Below are 19,575 nucleotides of genomic sequence, written 5' to 3' on the forward strand. Positions count from 1 at the left end.
TAAAGATAAATACACATGTGAGCACTGACATTGGTATCTGTCTAGCTAGTCTACCATGAGAACTACTGTTATTTTTTTCTCCCAAAAATCATCATAAACTGCAAAATATACCATATTCTTGCTTCTGGTTTACAACATAAATACTTTGTGTCCCCACAGAGTTATTTTGCAAGTTTACCACCCAATATGTGACCTAAAGCCAAGACACATACAGCAAATTGTACCTAGGATTCAGTAAATCCTGCATAATTAGCACAAATCAGGATATTCCACTGGTTGGCAAATGCTCCAGCTATGATTCAGTTCTACAATCATTGTTGTCTGGAACATGCAGCAATTAAGTCCCTTTGACAGAAATCACATATGGCTGTGTGGTGTACAGGATTAAAGCTAGAGCTGCTAATGAGCAGTCCTCAGTTTGACTCCTTCACTATTTGCCTTCTGCAATGAACAAATCATTTAACCAAACTGTACTGTGTGGTTGTCCTTTAAAAGAGCCACCTGTCCCTAGTGTGTTTATCCAGCTAAAAAGTAAACAGAAAAATAAAAAAATTCAGTTAAATACAAAACTTTGCAGTCATCATGACTTTGTGTTATTCATATATGGACACTAGCTAGTGATTTACTTAAATAAAAGACTTGCACTATAAAGTCTTGTCTATGATACAATGTACTAAGCAGACCCTATTTGCAGTGGAAAATATAGTTTAGTTACTGCTGTTACATTACCAAAACCATGAAACAATGGTGTGCATTGTCAATGTCACTAAAACATGGAACACCACTCCAGTGGTTCAGTAAAAAAAAAAAATAAATTATATATATATATATATATATATATATATATATATATATATATATATACACACACACATACATTTTTTTGATGATAAGCTGTAGCCATTTTAATGATAAATAAACCTGATTTCCAGGTATTACTGTAGTCCTGTAACTAATGAGCTACAGCAGAACTGAAATATTTAATATGTCAAGGAATATAGCAATTCCTGCAAACTGAGAAACTTAAAGTTAAAACTTTATAATAAAGAATATCCAGTGGATTGTGGGTTATTGTAGGATTTACATGTCCTGGTGTGAATTGTTGGTCCCTTGGGTGAAACCTAGTCAGTCAGAGTAAATATTACAGTAACTCAAGCGTGTCCAACTCACAGCCCACTGGCCATAGACTGTTTTTCCAGATGTGTACCACCATGCTGACAGAATTCATAAACTACCAGCAATTCATTTTGTGACTATCAGTTTCAATTTGTGCTACCAATTCAAAAGAAAATACTGCATTTCCAGGTTTTTGTCATGAAACTAGGAATTAAGAAACTGTGTCCCATAATTTTTACTTCTCTTGCAAAGGTAGTAGCCAACAAGTTTCAAAATGCAATGGTAGAGTTAGACATGCCCCACACCCTTTTTATTATTAGATGCAAAAAGCAGCAGTAAGAAATCTACAGAAGCAGAAGGGAACATTATGATCAGGCCCCAGAGGATATCTCTAAAAGTTTTTTTTTTCCTTTTTTGTCAAACTGTTTCAGTGGTACAACCCTGCTTTGATAGTCTCCACCACTAGGCCAACATGAAAATTACATTATACTCAGTTTGTACTATGTCTATGATTGTGATGTATGTTCATTGTGGCAAGATGCAATCCATATGCAGAATATGTCCTTATTGGGTTATTGCTACATCAGAAGTAAAATAAAGACACAAACAAATAAATAAAAGCAAATTTAATCAGACAAGGCAACATTGCACTTAGGAAGAGAACTTAAGTCCATGTCCTGACAAAGGCAGTGTGTTGCCATGTAACTCAGGATAATTCTGGGCTGAGACGTACTGAAATCCTTTGAGGTAGAATGACAGAATGAGGTTTTTGTGTCTGTTTTGTACCCAAATACCTATATGATTAACCACAACAAGGCAAAGAGAGTGGACAGTGAAGCTAATCAAAGTTATGACTACTGCCTTTTGGCTTCATAAACAACAGGAATTCTTAAATGAAATGAAAAATGTTACATTGGTTCTGTTTGGCATTTTTCTTCATTTGTTTTTTTTTTTTTTGACCCCCCCCAAAAGTCAAGCAGTGCCACATTTGGCCAGTGGTGCAAAAGAGTTGGATAAGCCTGCAATAATCAATATCTTTCCATCAGTTATTTTCTTAAACATTTCGCACCTTCTCTTATTTTGTTGAGTGTAACTAATTTGCATAAAAGCATCCCTGACTGGAGATAGTCTGTAGTCTGCATGACACTCAAGTATTCTTCTGTACTCTGTCATCCAGCTATATTAATCACATCAAGCTTTTCAAACAGACAAAAGTGTAAGTTGTGGAGCACCCAAAATATCCAGTAAGCTAAATAAACTGAGGTTAATGGCTACAAGCACTATGTATGTACTGGCATGGACATTTTATAATAAAGAACTTGTGACACTCTGGTAATCTTCACAATCAGTTAGTTTATACTTATTAGTGGGAAGCAATGCCCTGTAATCATACTTTTGCAGGTGGGGGGCTTACAGCTGGCAACTTGTGTGTAATTATTTCTTGATTTTGCACATCCTGCTTTTTGTGTTGTTTGTGAATGTTCATTGTGATTATGTGTACATTGGTCTGTTAGCACAATAATGTAGGGAATCTTAGTTTGGCATATAAAATGCTATCCATACAGGAAAGCTCTGAGAACTTACCAAAAATGATAACTGAATTAATTGGTGTAATGGCAAAAGCTTTGAAATCGTATAAGTATGTAGTCTGCTAACACGGTTTGTTTTCTTTTAAATAACACAGGAAAGAAAATGACATAAACATAACAAATAGTATAGAACACTGACAAGTTTTAAGTTGTAGCATTTAATAAGAGCGTGAGATATCAAGAGTTTCATTTAACCTATTATCAACAAAACCATTAGAAAAATTCCATGAAATGGAAATATCACAAAAAATAAAATAAGAAATACAAATGTCATCGATTTTGATAAATTCTGGTATACTTAGAGGGATTTAAGTGAGTGGAGGGATTAAATGTTTGCAATCTACCACCTTTTAAGTGATAATCAAATTAATATAAATATGTTGATGAATCCGTGTGTGTTTGTAACTGTAAATGTGAATACATTAATAAGCATAAATCTGCTACAGTTAAAAATCAGCAAATTACCTTTGATTCTAAAATAGGACTAAGCTTACTGAAAATCAAATTCAAAGGTAGGGAATAAGCATCTAACCTTTCCGTCTTCTGACTTTTTGACTATAAAGTTATAATTAGAAGAAAAAAGAATAGGTCAGGACTGGAAAGACCTCATAATGAAATATAAAATCTAGATTCCCATCCCTGCCTAAGAAAACAAAAATGGTTGTTTGCCTTAACAATTGTTGCTAGAGTTGGTAATACTGCTGAAAGTATTGTGTAACATTTCCTTGTTGACACACGGCGGTCTCATGCACATTTAATATTGAAGAAGCAGTTACTGTTTCCATTTAGCTAATCCATAAATTGGACCGCTTAAATGACTTGTATGACTTGTTCCTTTAGTGCATACACAAACAGTAGCACGGTAACTTTTTTTCGCAGCCGTGGCCTTATTCAGTAATTAAAGTTTGAATCGATTATTTTTTTTTTTCAAGAAGCGTTGAATAATTCATACACCTAAGAATGAAGGGGTGAGGCATGAAGCCAACACTGATGTAAAAGGTGAAGCCCTGCAACGGGTTTCTTTGAAAGGTTTTGCTAACGTTTGAAATAAAGCCAAGATTAACAATTCCTTTGGTTTAAGGTAACTGCATCCACAAACGCTACCTGATTTTTTGCAGGAAACACTTGAGGATACTGCCTTTCAGCAAAGTTTTTTGTTTCTGTCTTAATGCTCACGTGTCTTTCGAATGACTTCAAAACAAAAGGTCTGGTCTTGAAAAACGAAACCTAAATGAATAAATCATAGGTGTTCTCTTACTGTACAAGCACTTCAGTCTGCTAGGAGATGAGTGATGAGAGACAACTTAAATAGCACGGCCTTTGTTTTGTTTTACTGTGTTTTGAATATAAACTGGACTGGAGAAATTAAGGAGTCGATGATCTCCCTTTCCTTTCTAAATGCAGCTTCTGATTACATGCTAAAGCTCAGCGATACTCCTCCGAGCTCTTGAGATTGCCGCGCATTTAAAGACGGGCTGGAGGTTCAGCACCATGGAGAACGACCGACGCCTTGTCCAGGTTATCAAGGAGCTGCAGTCAGAAATAAAGAAACTAAAATCTGAAAATACTGCGCTGCGCGTTGAACTAACTCAAAGTGAAAAAGAAGTGAACGGGGATAAGCAATCCGCTACTGATCAAAAGCAAAAAGAAGCAGATTCTTTGGCACAGGCTGCTCTGCGTAGGAATGTTTCAGCTCCAGTTTTGGAGGAGCAAAAAGGTACAATAATGCGTAAACGAGTTTTAAGTTTAACCATTCACTTTAGAGCCTATATATTTCAACTTATTTGTCCGTGAATTTTGGACAAAACCAAAAATAATATGTAGGGGGGGGGGCACACAGGCCCAAAATAAGGGACAATTTAAATGTTATTTTAATTAACTTACAAAGTTTATAGATTGCATCAACTTACGTTTTCTGAATGACAAGAAGTATAAAGCTCTAATGAGTGGTATTATGAATGTCTGTAATTCTCAATGATTGATCCGAAAATCAGACATTTTAACATGGGCAGGGCAAAATGTGATGCAAAATCAGGGAGAGTCTGCAAAATCTGGGACAGTTGAGAAGTATGCCGGGCTGAGGACGATGACATACACGCTGACGCGTTGCATTCTTGCCTGCGATTTTTAAATGCGAGTACAGTAATTATTTTTAATAAACCACCTTCTGTTGAGGCTGGTTTGAAATAGCCCTTTTTAAAATATTAATTATTCACATAACTTTTTTGTAACAAATAACACATATTGAATTGCTTAAATGTAGTGTCTAAAACAGTTGTGCCTGATACCATTACGGTATTCTAATACCTTAAGGGTACCGGCTCAGAAAATTATCATGACTTGACTCATTTTGTTCCTCCCGGTTTCTTATTAAGGTCTCGAATCCACTCAATTGTTTGCACTTTACAGTTTAGCACATTGTTTCCCATGTTTTAAAACGGAGATCAGATAATCCGAAAGCCACAGAAAATATAACGCCCTAAACTTCCACGCAAAAAGCCACAGGCCTCATCATTTAACACTACTGTCTTTTACTGATTCTAGGAAACGTCTGAGGAAATTCATTTGAGACTCACTTTTTCTGTTATTTAGGTTATTGCGACATTATTTCTTGAATAAACTGCCTTTACTTTGTCTTCCTTGTTTAATATTTACGTTGTAAGCTCGACAGTGTTAACTGTATGTTACACATTTCCACTGCTCAGCATGAACTATTTTCTTCCAATTGCTCTGTTTTAATGCAATTTACTGCTGTAGATTAGAACACCCAAGTATACAGAGAAGGTTAATTGTTAAGACAGGGAAATAGTTTATGACAAATAAGATGATACAGTGCTTAAAGTGATTTAATAACATTCAGCACAAAAAAAAAGATATTAGCATTATTGCATTAATGTTATTTAACTAAACAGCTAATAACATTGAATGGGATGTTGTCTTGAAGATATAAAATATTCCCACAATTAATGTTTTTTATGCTAATACAGAAAATGCATTTACTCATTCTGATCTCTTTTTGAAAAAGTACAGATTAGGGTTTGAAATACTTGCAAACAAACAAAACTTAAGATATGACTCAGTCTCCATTTCCACTCCTGGTAACACATATGTATACATTCAGTTTGGTCCACTTAAATAAACGTTTGAGTGCTATAAAGCTGTCATTTACTGACATTTTTCTAGCATAGTACGTCTTGTTCATCACCCAGATGAAGTCAAGTTAGCTGTGGACTGTGTATAATGAAATTTTATATACAAAATATATGTAGTGCAAACAGTGTATTTCGGATACCATATTCACAGTGTGAACATCATGGCTGGTTTACTTGTTTATTCATATTTGTTTTCTGGGGTAGTGCACTGATCAAAACTATCAATTTTCAGGTACAACCTACAGGAGTTGTTTCACAATTAAAACATACGGTTTGAAAACAGGGATTAACACTGGTGTGCTAAAAGTGCCCATGTGCTGTATGCTAATGATACACTTGTTCTCGTGCTATATGCTAGCGATACACTTACTGCCATTTGCTCAAACAGGCAAGTGCTCCAGCTCCCACTTTCATGATCTCCTCTGACTGCTAACTCACATAGCCCTAACAGAACCCCAGCTCTAACCATAAAACTTCTTTCCTGCTCCATAACCCTAAAACTCATTTCTTACTCCCTAAAACTCCACCCTGAAACCTAAAACTCCCTTCCCACTGCCTAAACCTGAAACTCGTACCCCTCCACTCCAAACATAAAACATCCTTGCTGTTCCCTAGCCCTAAAATTCCCCATCCTCTCCCTAATCCTACACCACCCAATCCTTCCCACCAGCTGCATGCCTGAACTCATATTCATGTTCGGCGCAGTGGTGCAGCAGTAGCATTGTCACCTCACAGCAAGAGGTTCTCCGTTTCGATTCTCAGCTGTAGTGCCTTCTGTGTGTAGTCTGCATGTCCGCCCTGCGTTCGTGTGGGTTTTCTCCAGGTACTCCGGTTTCTTCCCACATTACAAAGACATGCATCTGGAGCATTTCTCCCCTGGCCCTCAGCTGAAAATTGGCTTTGTTCCAAGTTGGATTTCCCAGTAAACAAATGTTAAATAAATACAAATGTTCAGGCATGAGCAACAGTCTGCGCTAGGTAAATCTTATCATAAGAGTAGATGTCATTCTCTTCACTGTTGTAGTATTCATCACTAAAATATAAAATCCTAAAGCTTTCATATACTGGCCAGATGTTGGGCTACCATTAGCAGGGAATTCCTTTAGTGAAAAATATTGCAACAATGATTTGGAAGGACATTACTGGTTACATTGTGATACAAAGTTAATGATATCAGCAACATATTAATGTAAAAAAAAGTTGCTTATGTTACAACAATTGTTGTTGCTGTGAGCATTCCCTATATTAATAAAAGTAGTACTTCCTACAGAAGTAAAGCATGTAGAGGATCGCTAAGTGGAAAGAGTACTGTAGAGAGGCTGGGAGGTGATTAAATTATATGTACCTTTTGGAGACAGTTGCTATGGAATTGCTTGAAAAATTATTTACTTAATTGTTGACAGAAGGCTGGGGTATGAAGTTAGTTATTTTAGGTAGGCAGAACGAGAAAGAGAGAGACTGGGGACAGGTATATGTCTCAAAGATTACCCTTTCTTTATAACAGGTTTCCTATTCAAATGAAGCAAAATTCATTCCTAACCCTATTTAAATGTAACTTGGACCAATATGTGGGAAATCACAAATTTACTCGTGGTTTGGCACCTATGCCCTAGTGGACAGGGGCAGCATGTGAATGATTTATGTGTACAAGCTTATATCATAACTGTAAAATTTCTTGGGGTATTGAGAGAGGTATTGACACATCACCAACATTTTGGCAGATTTGGAGTAGGCTTGGTTAGGCTTAAAATGGCTCTTGGACCTATAGCTTACTAACCACCTATAAACCTATGATTGCCAAAGTGTGGGTGCTGTCCTGTAAAAGTCATGTTTGGTACAGTATAAATTGGCTTCAGGGTTCAGAAGATTCTGGGTTGTTTATGAATAACCTCTAAGGTTATAGTTACCTGTTTTTGACTACTTTTGATGCTAGAAGTGAGTTTGTTTTCAGGTGTATTAGTTTGAAGAGCTGAGTTTCAGTAGGAGGTCATATATATGTTGTACAGGGAGCCATGTTGTTTTGGATAGGGTAGCGTAATGATGTGCCCTTGAAAGAGTTAAAAATAATCGGGTCTATATCATCTTGTCGAAGTTTTACAACTTTGAATCATAGCTCTCAACTTTCCATCTCCAAAATGAGGAACACTACCTTTCATAATGTGGAACAAATGGGCAAAATGTGGAACACTCACTAACAGCTTACTAGCAACTTCATCTAGGAACTCATAGAATGGTTGAAATGTAATATTTTTAATTATGTAATAGTTCTTTTAATGACTTAGTATGATTCAATTCTATTTACCATGGATATCAGGTAAAACATTGCTAACACTGAATTGGTGACAGATCCTTTCAATGTGGAACTTCGAGGAACATGAATGTTTTAAGACCCCAAATGAGGAACGTTCCTCATAATGGGGTACACTTGAGAGGTATGCTTTGAATGCTATATTGTCGAACCCATATGTTCGAAGTTGTAAAACCTCAAAAACCTAAAATAAATAAAATAAAAATAATAAATAAATTACCTGGCAGTTGAAAGCAGGGGGGCAAGCCCACCTGCACCCCACACGTGTGCCCCCACACCCCCCGCCCTTTAAATATAACAACTCTGAGACTGCAGTATAATGCAGTACAGTGCGGAAAGGGAAGATTTGCCTTTACTACCCTGTAGCGTGATCTCGGAGTTGGTATATTTAAAGAGTGGGGGGGGTTGGGGGGTGCAGGGGGCTTACCCCCCTGCTTACAACCATCAGGTATGTTTTTTATTATTTTTATTTTTTTTTTTAAGTTTTCAAAGTTTTACAACTTCAAGCATATGGGTTTGCGCATATAGGGTTCGAAGTTGTAAAACTTCGACATCGTGATATAGACCCAAAATAATCATAGGTTCATAGATCCTTGCTAGGTTATTGATCCATGAGGATCTGTAGAAACCTTGTCATGTATTCCCATTAAGTTTTTAGCCCTTACATTTTAAGTACGAATAACCCAGAGATGAGAAGAACATTTACATGTTACCACTATCCATGAGTTACAGGGGTACTAAACCAGGGCTGAATTTGTGGTTTCCCATGTTGGAATTCTTTTTGGAAGTCACTGCAATGATTGAGAGTCCATATTCTAGTTGGACTAGTAGGACCTCCTTTCATATAGCCATTCCCACTGGCTTACTAAGACAGGGGGAGATTTTCTTGGCCCAGAAGAGGCGTAATTTGACTTTGTTCCTGTATTTCTTTTTTTTTTTTCAATGCATAGTTTAAAGTTGAGTGTTTAGTCTAACCAAATGCTAAAGTATTAAAATAAAGGAAAAAAAACAGCCAAATGTACTTGTAGACTGAAGTTAATATGTATTTAAAATGGTTAAGTGCTTTTGTCTTTATTACAATAACACATCATCAGAACCATTTAATCCATTAAATAAAAACCTTTAAATAACTTTGGGTAGCATACACCCACAAAAATAACCAGTCACAACACAACATTTAAAAACCCACGGAGCTTCTTAAAAACCCCGACTAGAAAAATTCACATCAATTAATCAAAACATATATAAATGTGTCAATATTAAATGTCAGTCCCTGGCCTTTGTAGACTACACAACTGTTGATAAATCCTCTGATTCAAAGCATTATTTGTCTTTCCTATATAGAAAGCTTGGCAGTAGACACAAAAAGCAAGATAAACCACCCACTCGAACCAACAGTTAAATCTACCATCCTTCCCGTACCCCTCAGATAATAGAAGTGCCATTTCTAGGTACTCTTTGGTATGTGAAGCCTCTGGTAAGTTTTGTTTTTGGTTCTTGAGCAGGTTGCAGCTGCAGCATACTCTGGGGACTGGAAAAACCAGTTGTTACTTAAAGAGATGCTTTGGCAGTTAAGACTTGATGCTGCCACATTACCTGGAATCAGTGATAGTATTTCAATAGTCAGTGAACTTAAAAGAAGAGCTAATATTTTTTAGAAGTGTTTCTGTTTTTATAATATTTAATGACATTTAATATTTACACATCTGTATATGTTTTGATTAATTGATGTGAATTTTTTTCTAGTAGGTGCTTTTTAAGAAGCTCCATGGGTTTTTAAGTGTTGTGTTGTGATCGGTTATTTTTGTGGGTGTGTGTTACCCTGTGTTGTGATCGGTTATTTTTGTGGGTGTATGCTACCCAAAGTTATTTAAAGGTTTTTATTTAATGGATTAAATGTTTTTGATGATGTCTTATTGTAATAAAGATGAAAGCACTTAACCATTTTAAATACAAATTAACTTGAGCCCACAAGTACATTTGACTGTTTTTTCTTTTATTTTTGATACAGTTTGTACCAGTTCCAAACCTTGTTACTTTGTTTTTTATTTAAATGCCAAGGTATTTGAAGAATGAAGTTCTTTGCAGCTGTTTAGGTCAGTGATGTGAATGCTATTGCATGAATGGGAGAGCTTTGGGTGACACCAAGCAGTATGGTATTGGTTTTGGAAGGCATTGAGTATTAATTTATGATTAATCAGCCAGTTATGGAATGAGCAAAGATCTGCTTAGGCAGACATTGAATATGGAAGAGTTTGGGGGAGGATTTGTAGATAACCATGTCATCTGCATATAAGATCAGGAGATGATGAGGTATGTTCTCTGAGAGTTTGTTAATAAATATTGAGAAAACAAGTGGGGCAAAAATTGATCTCTGTGAGACATCAGTAGGAAAGAAAGCTTTTCCAAGTCAGAGGGTCCTATTCATATTCTGAAGTATCTGTCTGAGATGAAGTTGTTTAACCATGGTATTGTGTATGAACTAATGCCCATTCCTGTCTGGCTGTCCAGGAAGAGGGAGTAGTCAATGAGATCAAAGGTCTTAGTGAAGTCAATGAAGAATGTGCCTTTTTCTGTATTTACCCAGTATATCTTCCATTAGTGACCAGAGAGCTGTCACAGTACTTCATCCAGACCAGAAGCCATGTTACTTTAGAGCTTTGTTCCCAGCTTTGTTTTATATGCATAATGTTACTGTGCAGCAGTACAAGCATGTCATATTGCAGTCAAAACAAATGTACTGTTGATTCAAACTAACTCTGAAATAAACAGCAGGGGCCACTCATGTTTCTAACAAACACTATTGTGAAACAGAAAAGCAGAATCTTTTTTTTAAGAAAGTACTATTATTGGATATGGATGGAGTGGCTTTTCATTTGATATGGGATGCATACATGTTCTAACCAAATATGATAAATGCTTTATGAAAAGAAAAGTGTCCCAATAACTATCGATATTATCAATGTTGTTTATAATTAACATGCACTTTCAAAAGAAAGATCAGAGTTTTGCATGATCCATTAAGCATTGATTAAACCATCAGTGGGAAGATACTTTTCTCATTGCATATTTTGGAATTAATTCATTTTAACATAGGCAGAAGAATGGGCAGTAAGGTGGATGCCACACAGTACAGTGGTGAGGTTTTGAAGTCTTCCAGTCAGTACAAAATGCATTCTTAGAGCAAGCAGCATGACAGTCCACTGCCATGCACAGTGGATGTTATCTCCCGTGTGCTTCATCATGGCATTTAAACATCTAAAATAAACTGAGTTCTAAAATATAAAGTGACGGCTTGCCTTAGGTGTGCCTTGCAAAATGAACTCAGATAAATAATCAATTAAAGCTTTCTACCATGGCTGTAAACATATATTTCCACCTCTGAGGCCTTTTTTTTTAAATTATATCACCTTCAAAGGAAAACATTGAAAGTGTAACTTAATAATTTTCTTAAGTAACCTTTTGAAAAAGTAAAAAAGAAATTCAATATTTTTCTCTTCTTAATTCTTACAGTATATAACCAGCATGCTAAGTTTTCTGTATTATGAATGGCCTACAGTACATATCATATATCTTATCATATCATATCATATTATATATCGTGTCGTATTGTATCGTATCATGTTTATTTTCTATGGATATTTATTTTTTCGTTTGCTTTTTTAACCTAGCACTGTGGTGGAAAGGGGTGAAGTTTTGACCATGACCTAGATAACCTGAGTTCATATGATGTCTCTAATTCTGCAGTAGCTATGCCAGGGATGGTGACAGTGAGCAGCAAATGGACCATCCCTCCAGAGGGGAGAAAATGTGGACTCCCAGCCATCCATTCCGCTCCCTGAAAGGCTAGGCTTTACATGTAACAAATTTCAGTACTGAGAAGGACATGTGCTATGGCTTCCAAAGTTGAGGATGGCAGCCCTTGTCTAAGGTTGAGGAAGTGCATGTGCACCCATAGAAGGGCATATGAGGTCCTCACAGTGATATAGGGGATCGTGTTATATCCAGGGGTTCAGGATGAGGGCTTAAGTAGAAATGCTGGGCTACCTACATTAATGATGGTTGTGCCTTGAACCCATTCATAGGCTGGGGGGAGCAGATTGGTAGCATGGCCTGCAGTTGTAACTTACTCCATAGGCTGGGAATATGCCAGTTAGGAATCTATCCCTCCAGTGAGTTTTGGTTATTCCTTGATGTAGATTTATGTCCTTGTGTAAGTGTTTCTAGAAAAACAAGTCTTACCAAAAAAAAAAATAGAAGGTAAAATTGGATTTTTTTTCACTGCTCAAAAATGAGATATAGGTGACCATGAACCTACCAGTAGTCTACTGAGTATAAAGAGAGTCACTCTAATCTATTGGGATAATTGAAGAATTTAGTGAATTTAATTGTCTTGGTTAGAAATCTCATGGGCTTTTGCAGTTGAGTAATATGCTTGGATTTGTACTTTGCAAACAGGGCACTTTATTCCATGATGGGTCTGATGAAAGAACAGTACAGCAACAGAATAACCTCTTTGGAGCCTGAGGATATACCCTTAGAAATTAATGGAGCCAAAAAAACAAAGGATTTCCTTACAACAATGGAACCATAATGCTCAGATGAGAAATAGCTGTCCACACAAGTACCCAAGTCTCTTTTGACTGTGTCTGTCTAAAGAGGAGTACAACACAGGAATGGAGAAAGGAGATTCTGCTGATAGGGATGACTGCAATTAGGGATACAGACAATAGGGAAGACAAGGTCAGAATTTATTGGAATAAACTGGCAAAGAAACCAAGGTATTGGGTTCAAATAACTAAAGAGAAAAAGATGATAGAATGGGAAGGCTCATTCAGTTTGAGAACAAGCTAGCAGGTACGGCTGGTGCCCGGCAACCAAGCTTATGTGACCAATACAAAAAATAAAGCCAGCACCTCGAATGGTTCCAATGAATAAGGTTTATTGCACCAAAACTAGAACGGTTTCAGCTGTTAAGCTTTCATCAGTAGTTACAATCACAAAATGAGAACTGCTCCTTATATACCCTTCAAGGAAGCAATGACATCACTTCCTGTCAAAAAAGAAAAAACATTAATAGAATTAAAAATAAATGGTTATAAAGCATACAAAGAAAGTGTTGTCCACCTTAAACGGTACCAAACTTTCATAATACCAGTTGGCTAGAAAATGAAATGTTACCTTGGTGTAGTGAAGAAGATATGTGCTGTATAAAATAAAAATATGGTTAGCACAATTGGACATAATATCATGAAATTCACTAGAACATTATAATAATATCAATAAATCATGTTGGGGTAACAATGTGAAAACACATCAATACGAAGTGAAAATGGTTGAGAAAAACAAATGTTATAAAGATACATTTTAGGTAAATCACATTTTATCATTGAGCCCTGGTGAGAAAAGCCCACCAAGTTTGACTATCCATCTTTTTTCCTTTTTGTTTAGAATGTCATGCCATCCTGTTTTAAATGCCCGATTTCCAATGATATTGTCAATAATACAAAATGAAAATTTGGCGGTGGGATGCTTAATGGTGTGTCTATATAGTGCGTTTGTTAGCCTGCAATTTCTAATATCACCCAAATGTTCTGATATCCTGATGCAAAATTGTCTAGATGTTTGACCAACATAAAAGGCCTGGCACGTACAGGTAGCTAGATAAACAATCCAGTCTGAACTGCAATTTCCAAAAAAAATTATATCATGTAACTGACCAGTATTTTTGCTTGTGAAACTTTTAGTTTTGAATATATAACCACAAAAACTGCAATGGCCACAGGGATATGTACCAACTAGTTTGTCCCCTGTTAATGTTCTCTGCATGCAAGAGTTGCCTCCATGACACTCCTTTTGTAATAGGAAAAATGGGAACCTAGTGTTTTACCCTTCCTATATGAAAAATAGCATCGTTCTCCTAAATATCCCTCCAAAAGAGGGTGAGATTTGAGTATGTTCCAATGTGTATTGATAATATTGATGAGATTGTGACTGTTTCTTCCATATGTGGTAACAAATCTACATATATCTGGATTGTTGGATCTGGCTTTTTTCTTGTAAACTAGCAATGAATCCCTGGGTTGATTGTTACTCCATTGTGCAGCAGAACTGATCGTGTCCCAATGATATCCTCTGGCCAAAAATCTATTGGCTAAATCCTCATGATGTGTATTCAAATCCTGTTCCGATGAACATATTCTTTTTATTCTCAGAAACTGAGATTTCAGAATGTTCTTGATAATGTGTTTTGGATGGAGACTGTTGGCATGTAGTAGGGTATTATATTGTGGAAATTTACGATGTACAGATGTTTTGAGTGTATGATCAGGTTGTCGTTGTAAGTGGACATCTAGAAAATGAATGTTATTCAGATCATATTCCACAGTAAAGTCCGTCCCCCACATGTGTCCATTAAGATGTTCCATAAATTCTTGAAGGTAGTCTGGACCACCTTTCCACACAAGCCAACAGTCATCCAAATATCTCTCCAGATGTCAATTTCCGGTAGATACACATTATGCAATTCATCATAAATGATGTGCTCTTCAATGTAACCCATATATAGGTCTGCATAGATTGGTGCAAATGAGGCTCCCATGGCCGTGCCTTGTATTTGCCAGTAACAATCTTGCTGGAAATAAAATACATTTTTAGTCAGAACGTGTTCCGCCATACATACAAGTAGTGTGTTCAATCCAGGGGGATAAATGTTGGCTTTATTCAACCAAAAATCCAGGGCCATCAGTCCTGCCCAATGTGGAATGCTAGTATAAAATGATTTAACATCCAAAGTGCATAATAGCCAGCCGGGTTCAAGTTGCGATTCAGAGACAATTTGTAGGAATTCCGTGGTGTCTTGAATTCTGGCTCTGATACATGATAATAGTGGTTTAAGTTTCTCAGTCAGAAACATAGATAAGGGTTCTGTTAGAGATCCAATGCCCGATACAATCGGTCTGCCCGGTGGTTTATTAATAGACTTATGAATTTTAGGCAGCAAATAAAGGTATTGTTTTGCTGGATCCTTGACCATGAGATGTGTTTTGGTTTTTTCAGAGATGATACCAGCATCAACTGCTTCTTGTAGAAAATCATTAATTTCTTGTTGGAAAGAGGGTGTGGGATCTGTACTCATTTTCATGTAGTGATGATGGTTGGACAATTGTCCATTTCCCTCATCCCTATAGTAATCTGCGTCCATGACAACAACCGCACCCCCTTTGTCAGCAGAGAGTATAACTATATCTTTGTTGTTTTTAAGTCTGGTCAGGGCAAGTTGTTCCTTATAAGATATATTATTTCTTATATTATCAGAACTGTTGGAATAGAAGTGTAAATCTTTGATAACAGCCTGTTGAAACACCGCAACATGTTTGTCCATAGGGGGATTAAATGTGGATTTGTGAAATCCAAAGTCTGTAGATCTTTGAGAGAAGTTAGAGTTGTCCTGTTGTTTGAAAAATAAGTTAAGATTAATTTTTCTACAAAACTCTAAAATGTCAGATACATGTGAACTTTCGTCAATAAAGAAACCAGGAATAAAACCCAGACCTTTATTAAGTATAGAATATTCATCAGGTGACAAAGTGTATTTTGAGATATTTAACACATTTTTATCAGAGTGAGCTATTTCACCACTGACTTGAAGAGTTCCTCTAGACTTTTTGTTTCCTGCCCCTAAAGGGCTAACCATGGTTCTACCTCTTTTGTTATGTGGTGATTCACCAGTGCTGGTTGATTCATTGTCTGTTGTGGAGGACTCCTCACCAAGAGTGTTACTAGAAGATCCTGATTTTTTGAGAATTGATCTCGGTCTTTTTTTGCGCACAAAAGTGAAATTTTTGGTCCCTTGGGCAAATCTCACACCTCTATGAGATTCAAATTGCCTACCCCTGCTGTAGTCTTCTTTATCTCTAGCAAACTTATGGAGTTTTTTGGATTTAAGATTATTCTCCAATATGGATAATTCCTTGGATAGTTTGTTCAGACAACTATGAAATTGTGAATGATTTTCAAATTGTTTTAAATTATCACATGTTTTTTCAACATCCAGGGTATTGGCATTGACTGTCCTTTCATAGAAGGAAGCTAATATATTAACCAGTGCCATAGCGGCTTCTTGCTGTGCTACTTGCCAGTCCCTGATTAACAGGTCATCCAGTACACCAACTAGTGGCTGAATCTTAGATCTCAATCCTCTTGGTGAAATATTTTGAGCTTGGTATGCCTTAAACAGCTTATGGTGCCAAATGTTGGTTCTTAAGGTTTTAATTTGTTTACCTAGCTGATTAAATTCAGACAAACAACCGTCAACTGGATCCAATATGGCTAAATCGGTGGTATTCGAGGAACTAGTGCCAATACCAAATACCTTAAGGTCATCCTTGTCAGCACATAGGCTGGATAGTAATTTCCCAAGATCCATGACTATAAGTTGTTAAGCTAAAGAATTTGCTAGGTACAAATGACAATTCAAATCACAAGGAAGGAAAGAGATGTCTGAACAAACTACCAAAGCACTATTAGTAATACTTGACAAATGTCAAAAAATGTGCAGAATGCAATAAAGATTCACTCATGGGTACCAAAAATCCTGAATGGTATACATGAGATGCAATACTCAAAAAATCAGGAATACACACTTAGTGAAATGCAAATGAAATGCAAATGAAACATATGTATGGTTTCAAAAACAGGCGTTGAGTAATAATACTGACTCAAGGGATTCATAAAGAAAATGAAAATGTAGGAATCTCAAGATGTATGAGACAAGTGGACCTTATCTGTAAATGTTTTTTTCTTTTTGAAGGTTGAAAAGAAGTACAACATCAAGAATTATTCTTCATGGTCTATAGTATGCTATCCTCACTATATCAAAGATCAGCAATTGAGATGCTAATGTTGTTTAAAATATATCCATCGGGATGACATTATAAACCCTGACCAAATATCACCCTACTTCAAAAATTATAGCATTTTCTGGTTAATATTTATGTAATAATACTTGATGCATATAGGCACACAGGTGTAAACAAAAATTCTCAACTTTGTTGTCAAAACTACACCTATATATGATATTATTCAGAACATAACTGATCTGAACATTAAGAAGAAATAGTAAACTTCCTATAGCTGTGGCACTTTAAATATGAAACAACATATTTCAAATGATAGCCAAAAGAATGTGGTTATCTATTTAGTCTTCATAAAAAATGCCTACACAGTCTGAATAGGTGCTGTTGTTAAGCATAAGTTAGTACATTTTTTTAGAATGGGAAGGCGCCAATAATTTATTTGGATTGCAGGTTAGAGATTGCCTTCCCTATCAGGGGTTGCTATCAGAGTATAGGCAAAGAGAAAGAAATAGGGGGTCCTTAATGAAAGACCAGCACTAGTAGAGTTTTTAATAGAATCTAGAACAGAATCTGCTGTTAGTAGAGCATATAAAATACTGTATGATAACAATAAGAATCAATCAGAGGAGGTTAGAAAGTTTTGGGAAGAGAGATTGGATAAGCAATTCACAAAGAAATGGGAGGATATATGTAGTATGTCTCCCAAATATGCAACAAAATCTAGAAGATTTAAGATTTTTGCCTGGAAATGTTTACATAGATATTTGTCTACCCCAAGTAGGCTTCAGATAACAGTAAATGTTGGAAGTGTAAAATGGAAGAAAGAGGTAATTGGGAACATATTTCCTGGGAGTGCGGTGAGTTGTTGGACTTTAAGGATTCCCTGCAGGATGCACTGTCGTAGATGCTGGGAGGGCAGATTGGTCTGATGAGGGAGATGATTTCTCTGAGCTATGATATAGAATCAGAATTCCCAGACATAGTAAGGCCTTGCTGTGTCTAATAATGGTGGCTGTCAAAAAAGAAATTACTAGAAAATGGAAATCAAAATTTAAACCAGCTGTACTGGAAGTAGTGAACATAGTAACAGATAAAACAACTGGAAATGAGATCTTTAGAAAAGGGTAGGAGCAAGCTTCATAGGAAAAAAATGAGAATTGTGGGAACAATACATACAAGAGAGGAATGAGGTCTAAAAGGATAGCAGGACTTAAATGAGCTATGTAATGTTTGAGTGAGAAAGATTGGGTATATTATAAGTAATGTATAAGGTTTGCAACAGGGAGTGTGTCATTATGGTTTGTGATGTAAAATGTGTGCAACTAGGATTGTGTTGGTGTGGTTTGTTTTCTTTTATATAACTGTATGATTGCCTATGTAGTAAGTGATGGTTTAATAAAGATGTTTCTTGTTTAAAAAAAGGCAAAAAGGCAAGAATTTAATAATTGATATAATATTGCTTAGATTATATAATATATACCAATATATGTGAAGTATAATGTTTGTTATGTTAATATAGTTTGATTACTTTTATATGTAAATTCGCCTGTCACAAGTGATAATTCAATAAAGGTATCTGATAAAAAAGAGGAGTACCACTTATAATGTATGAGCTAGGAGTAGCTTTTTGGCCAAATGCCACTACACTGCACTTTTTTGCCTGATACACCAGGACTGTGCCTCTTCCAGTCCTTGCTGGAGATATTTAGTAGAGTGGATAAGCAGATAATAGTGCCCAGCTTGCAGACATCAACAAACTTGGTCAACCACACTTTAAGGATATTGTCTAGGATGTCTGCAAAATAAATGTCAAACAAGAGAGGGCCTATCACTGTTCTTTGTGCTACCCCACTAGTTCAATTTTACTTTTAAGGAGAGTGCCAACAATTTTCACAACCTGGGATCTGTTGGATAGCCAGTTTGCAATCCAACAGATAACACAGAGGTTTACATTAAAAGTTTAAAATTTTTCAGTAATACTAGCATGTGGGATAATGTCAAAAGCCTTGGCTAGATTGAGATTAGTAGCATACTTTAAGTGACCACTGTCTACAACCTCTGGAACCTTTTCAAAAACGCATATTATTTTTTATTTATTTTTATTTTACATTTGTTAACCGGAATAGTCTAACTGGATGCATGCCCATTTTCAGCGGAGGCCTGGGAAGAAAAGCTCCAAGTTAGAACATACAGTAAAAACACACAAAGGATACAAATTGCACACAGTTAATAGACTCCAGTTGAGCAAGCATGTAAGATACTATACATATTTAAAACAGTGTTGACAAATTGACTAAGCAAGGTAACAATATCAGAGACTAAAGAGGAGGTTCTAGTCGGGTTTTGAACAAGGACATATCCAGTGAGTTTTAAAGTATAGCTTGAGGCTTCTTTTGAACTAAGGGAGGTTTTGAGAGTAAGATCAGCAGGTAGAGAGTTCAAAGTTTTGCCAACATAGTTAGCAAACAGAGAGTCCCCAGCAGAGTTATTGATTTTGGATGTTAGATTCAAGAGTTCGGACCTGTCCTTCAAAAAATGATTGGGACCAAGAT

General features: G+C 36.2%; 1 protein-coding gene across 1 annotated transcript in view; it reads left to right on the plus strand.

Annotated features, from left to right (window-relative positions):
- The first annotated feature begins 3,808 nt into the window (after positions 1 to 3,808).
- LOC122800901 (putative coiled-coil domain-containing protein 195) overlaps positions 3,809 to 19,575 on the plus strand; it is an 88,025-nt gene continuing 72,258 nt past the window's right edge. Inside the window, exon 1 of the mRNA XM_044070244.1 lies at positions 3,809 to 4,422. Coding sequence (XP_043926179.1) covers positions 4,197 to 4,422 — 226 coding nt within the window. The 5' untranslated portion in view covers positions 3,809 to 4,196. The remainder of the gene's footprint in view (positions 4,423 to 19,575) is intronic.

The sequence above is a fragment of the Protopterus annectens genome, chromosome 4.part1 (genome assembly GCF_019279795.1).
Source record: "Protopterus annectens isolate FY-2018-M chromosome 4.part1, PAN1.0, whole genome shotgun sequence".
NCBI classification, from domain to species: domain Eukaryota; kingdom Metazoa; phylum Chordata; order Ceratodontiformes; family Protopteridae; genus Protopterus; species Protopterus annectens.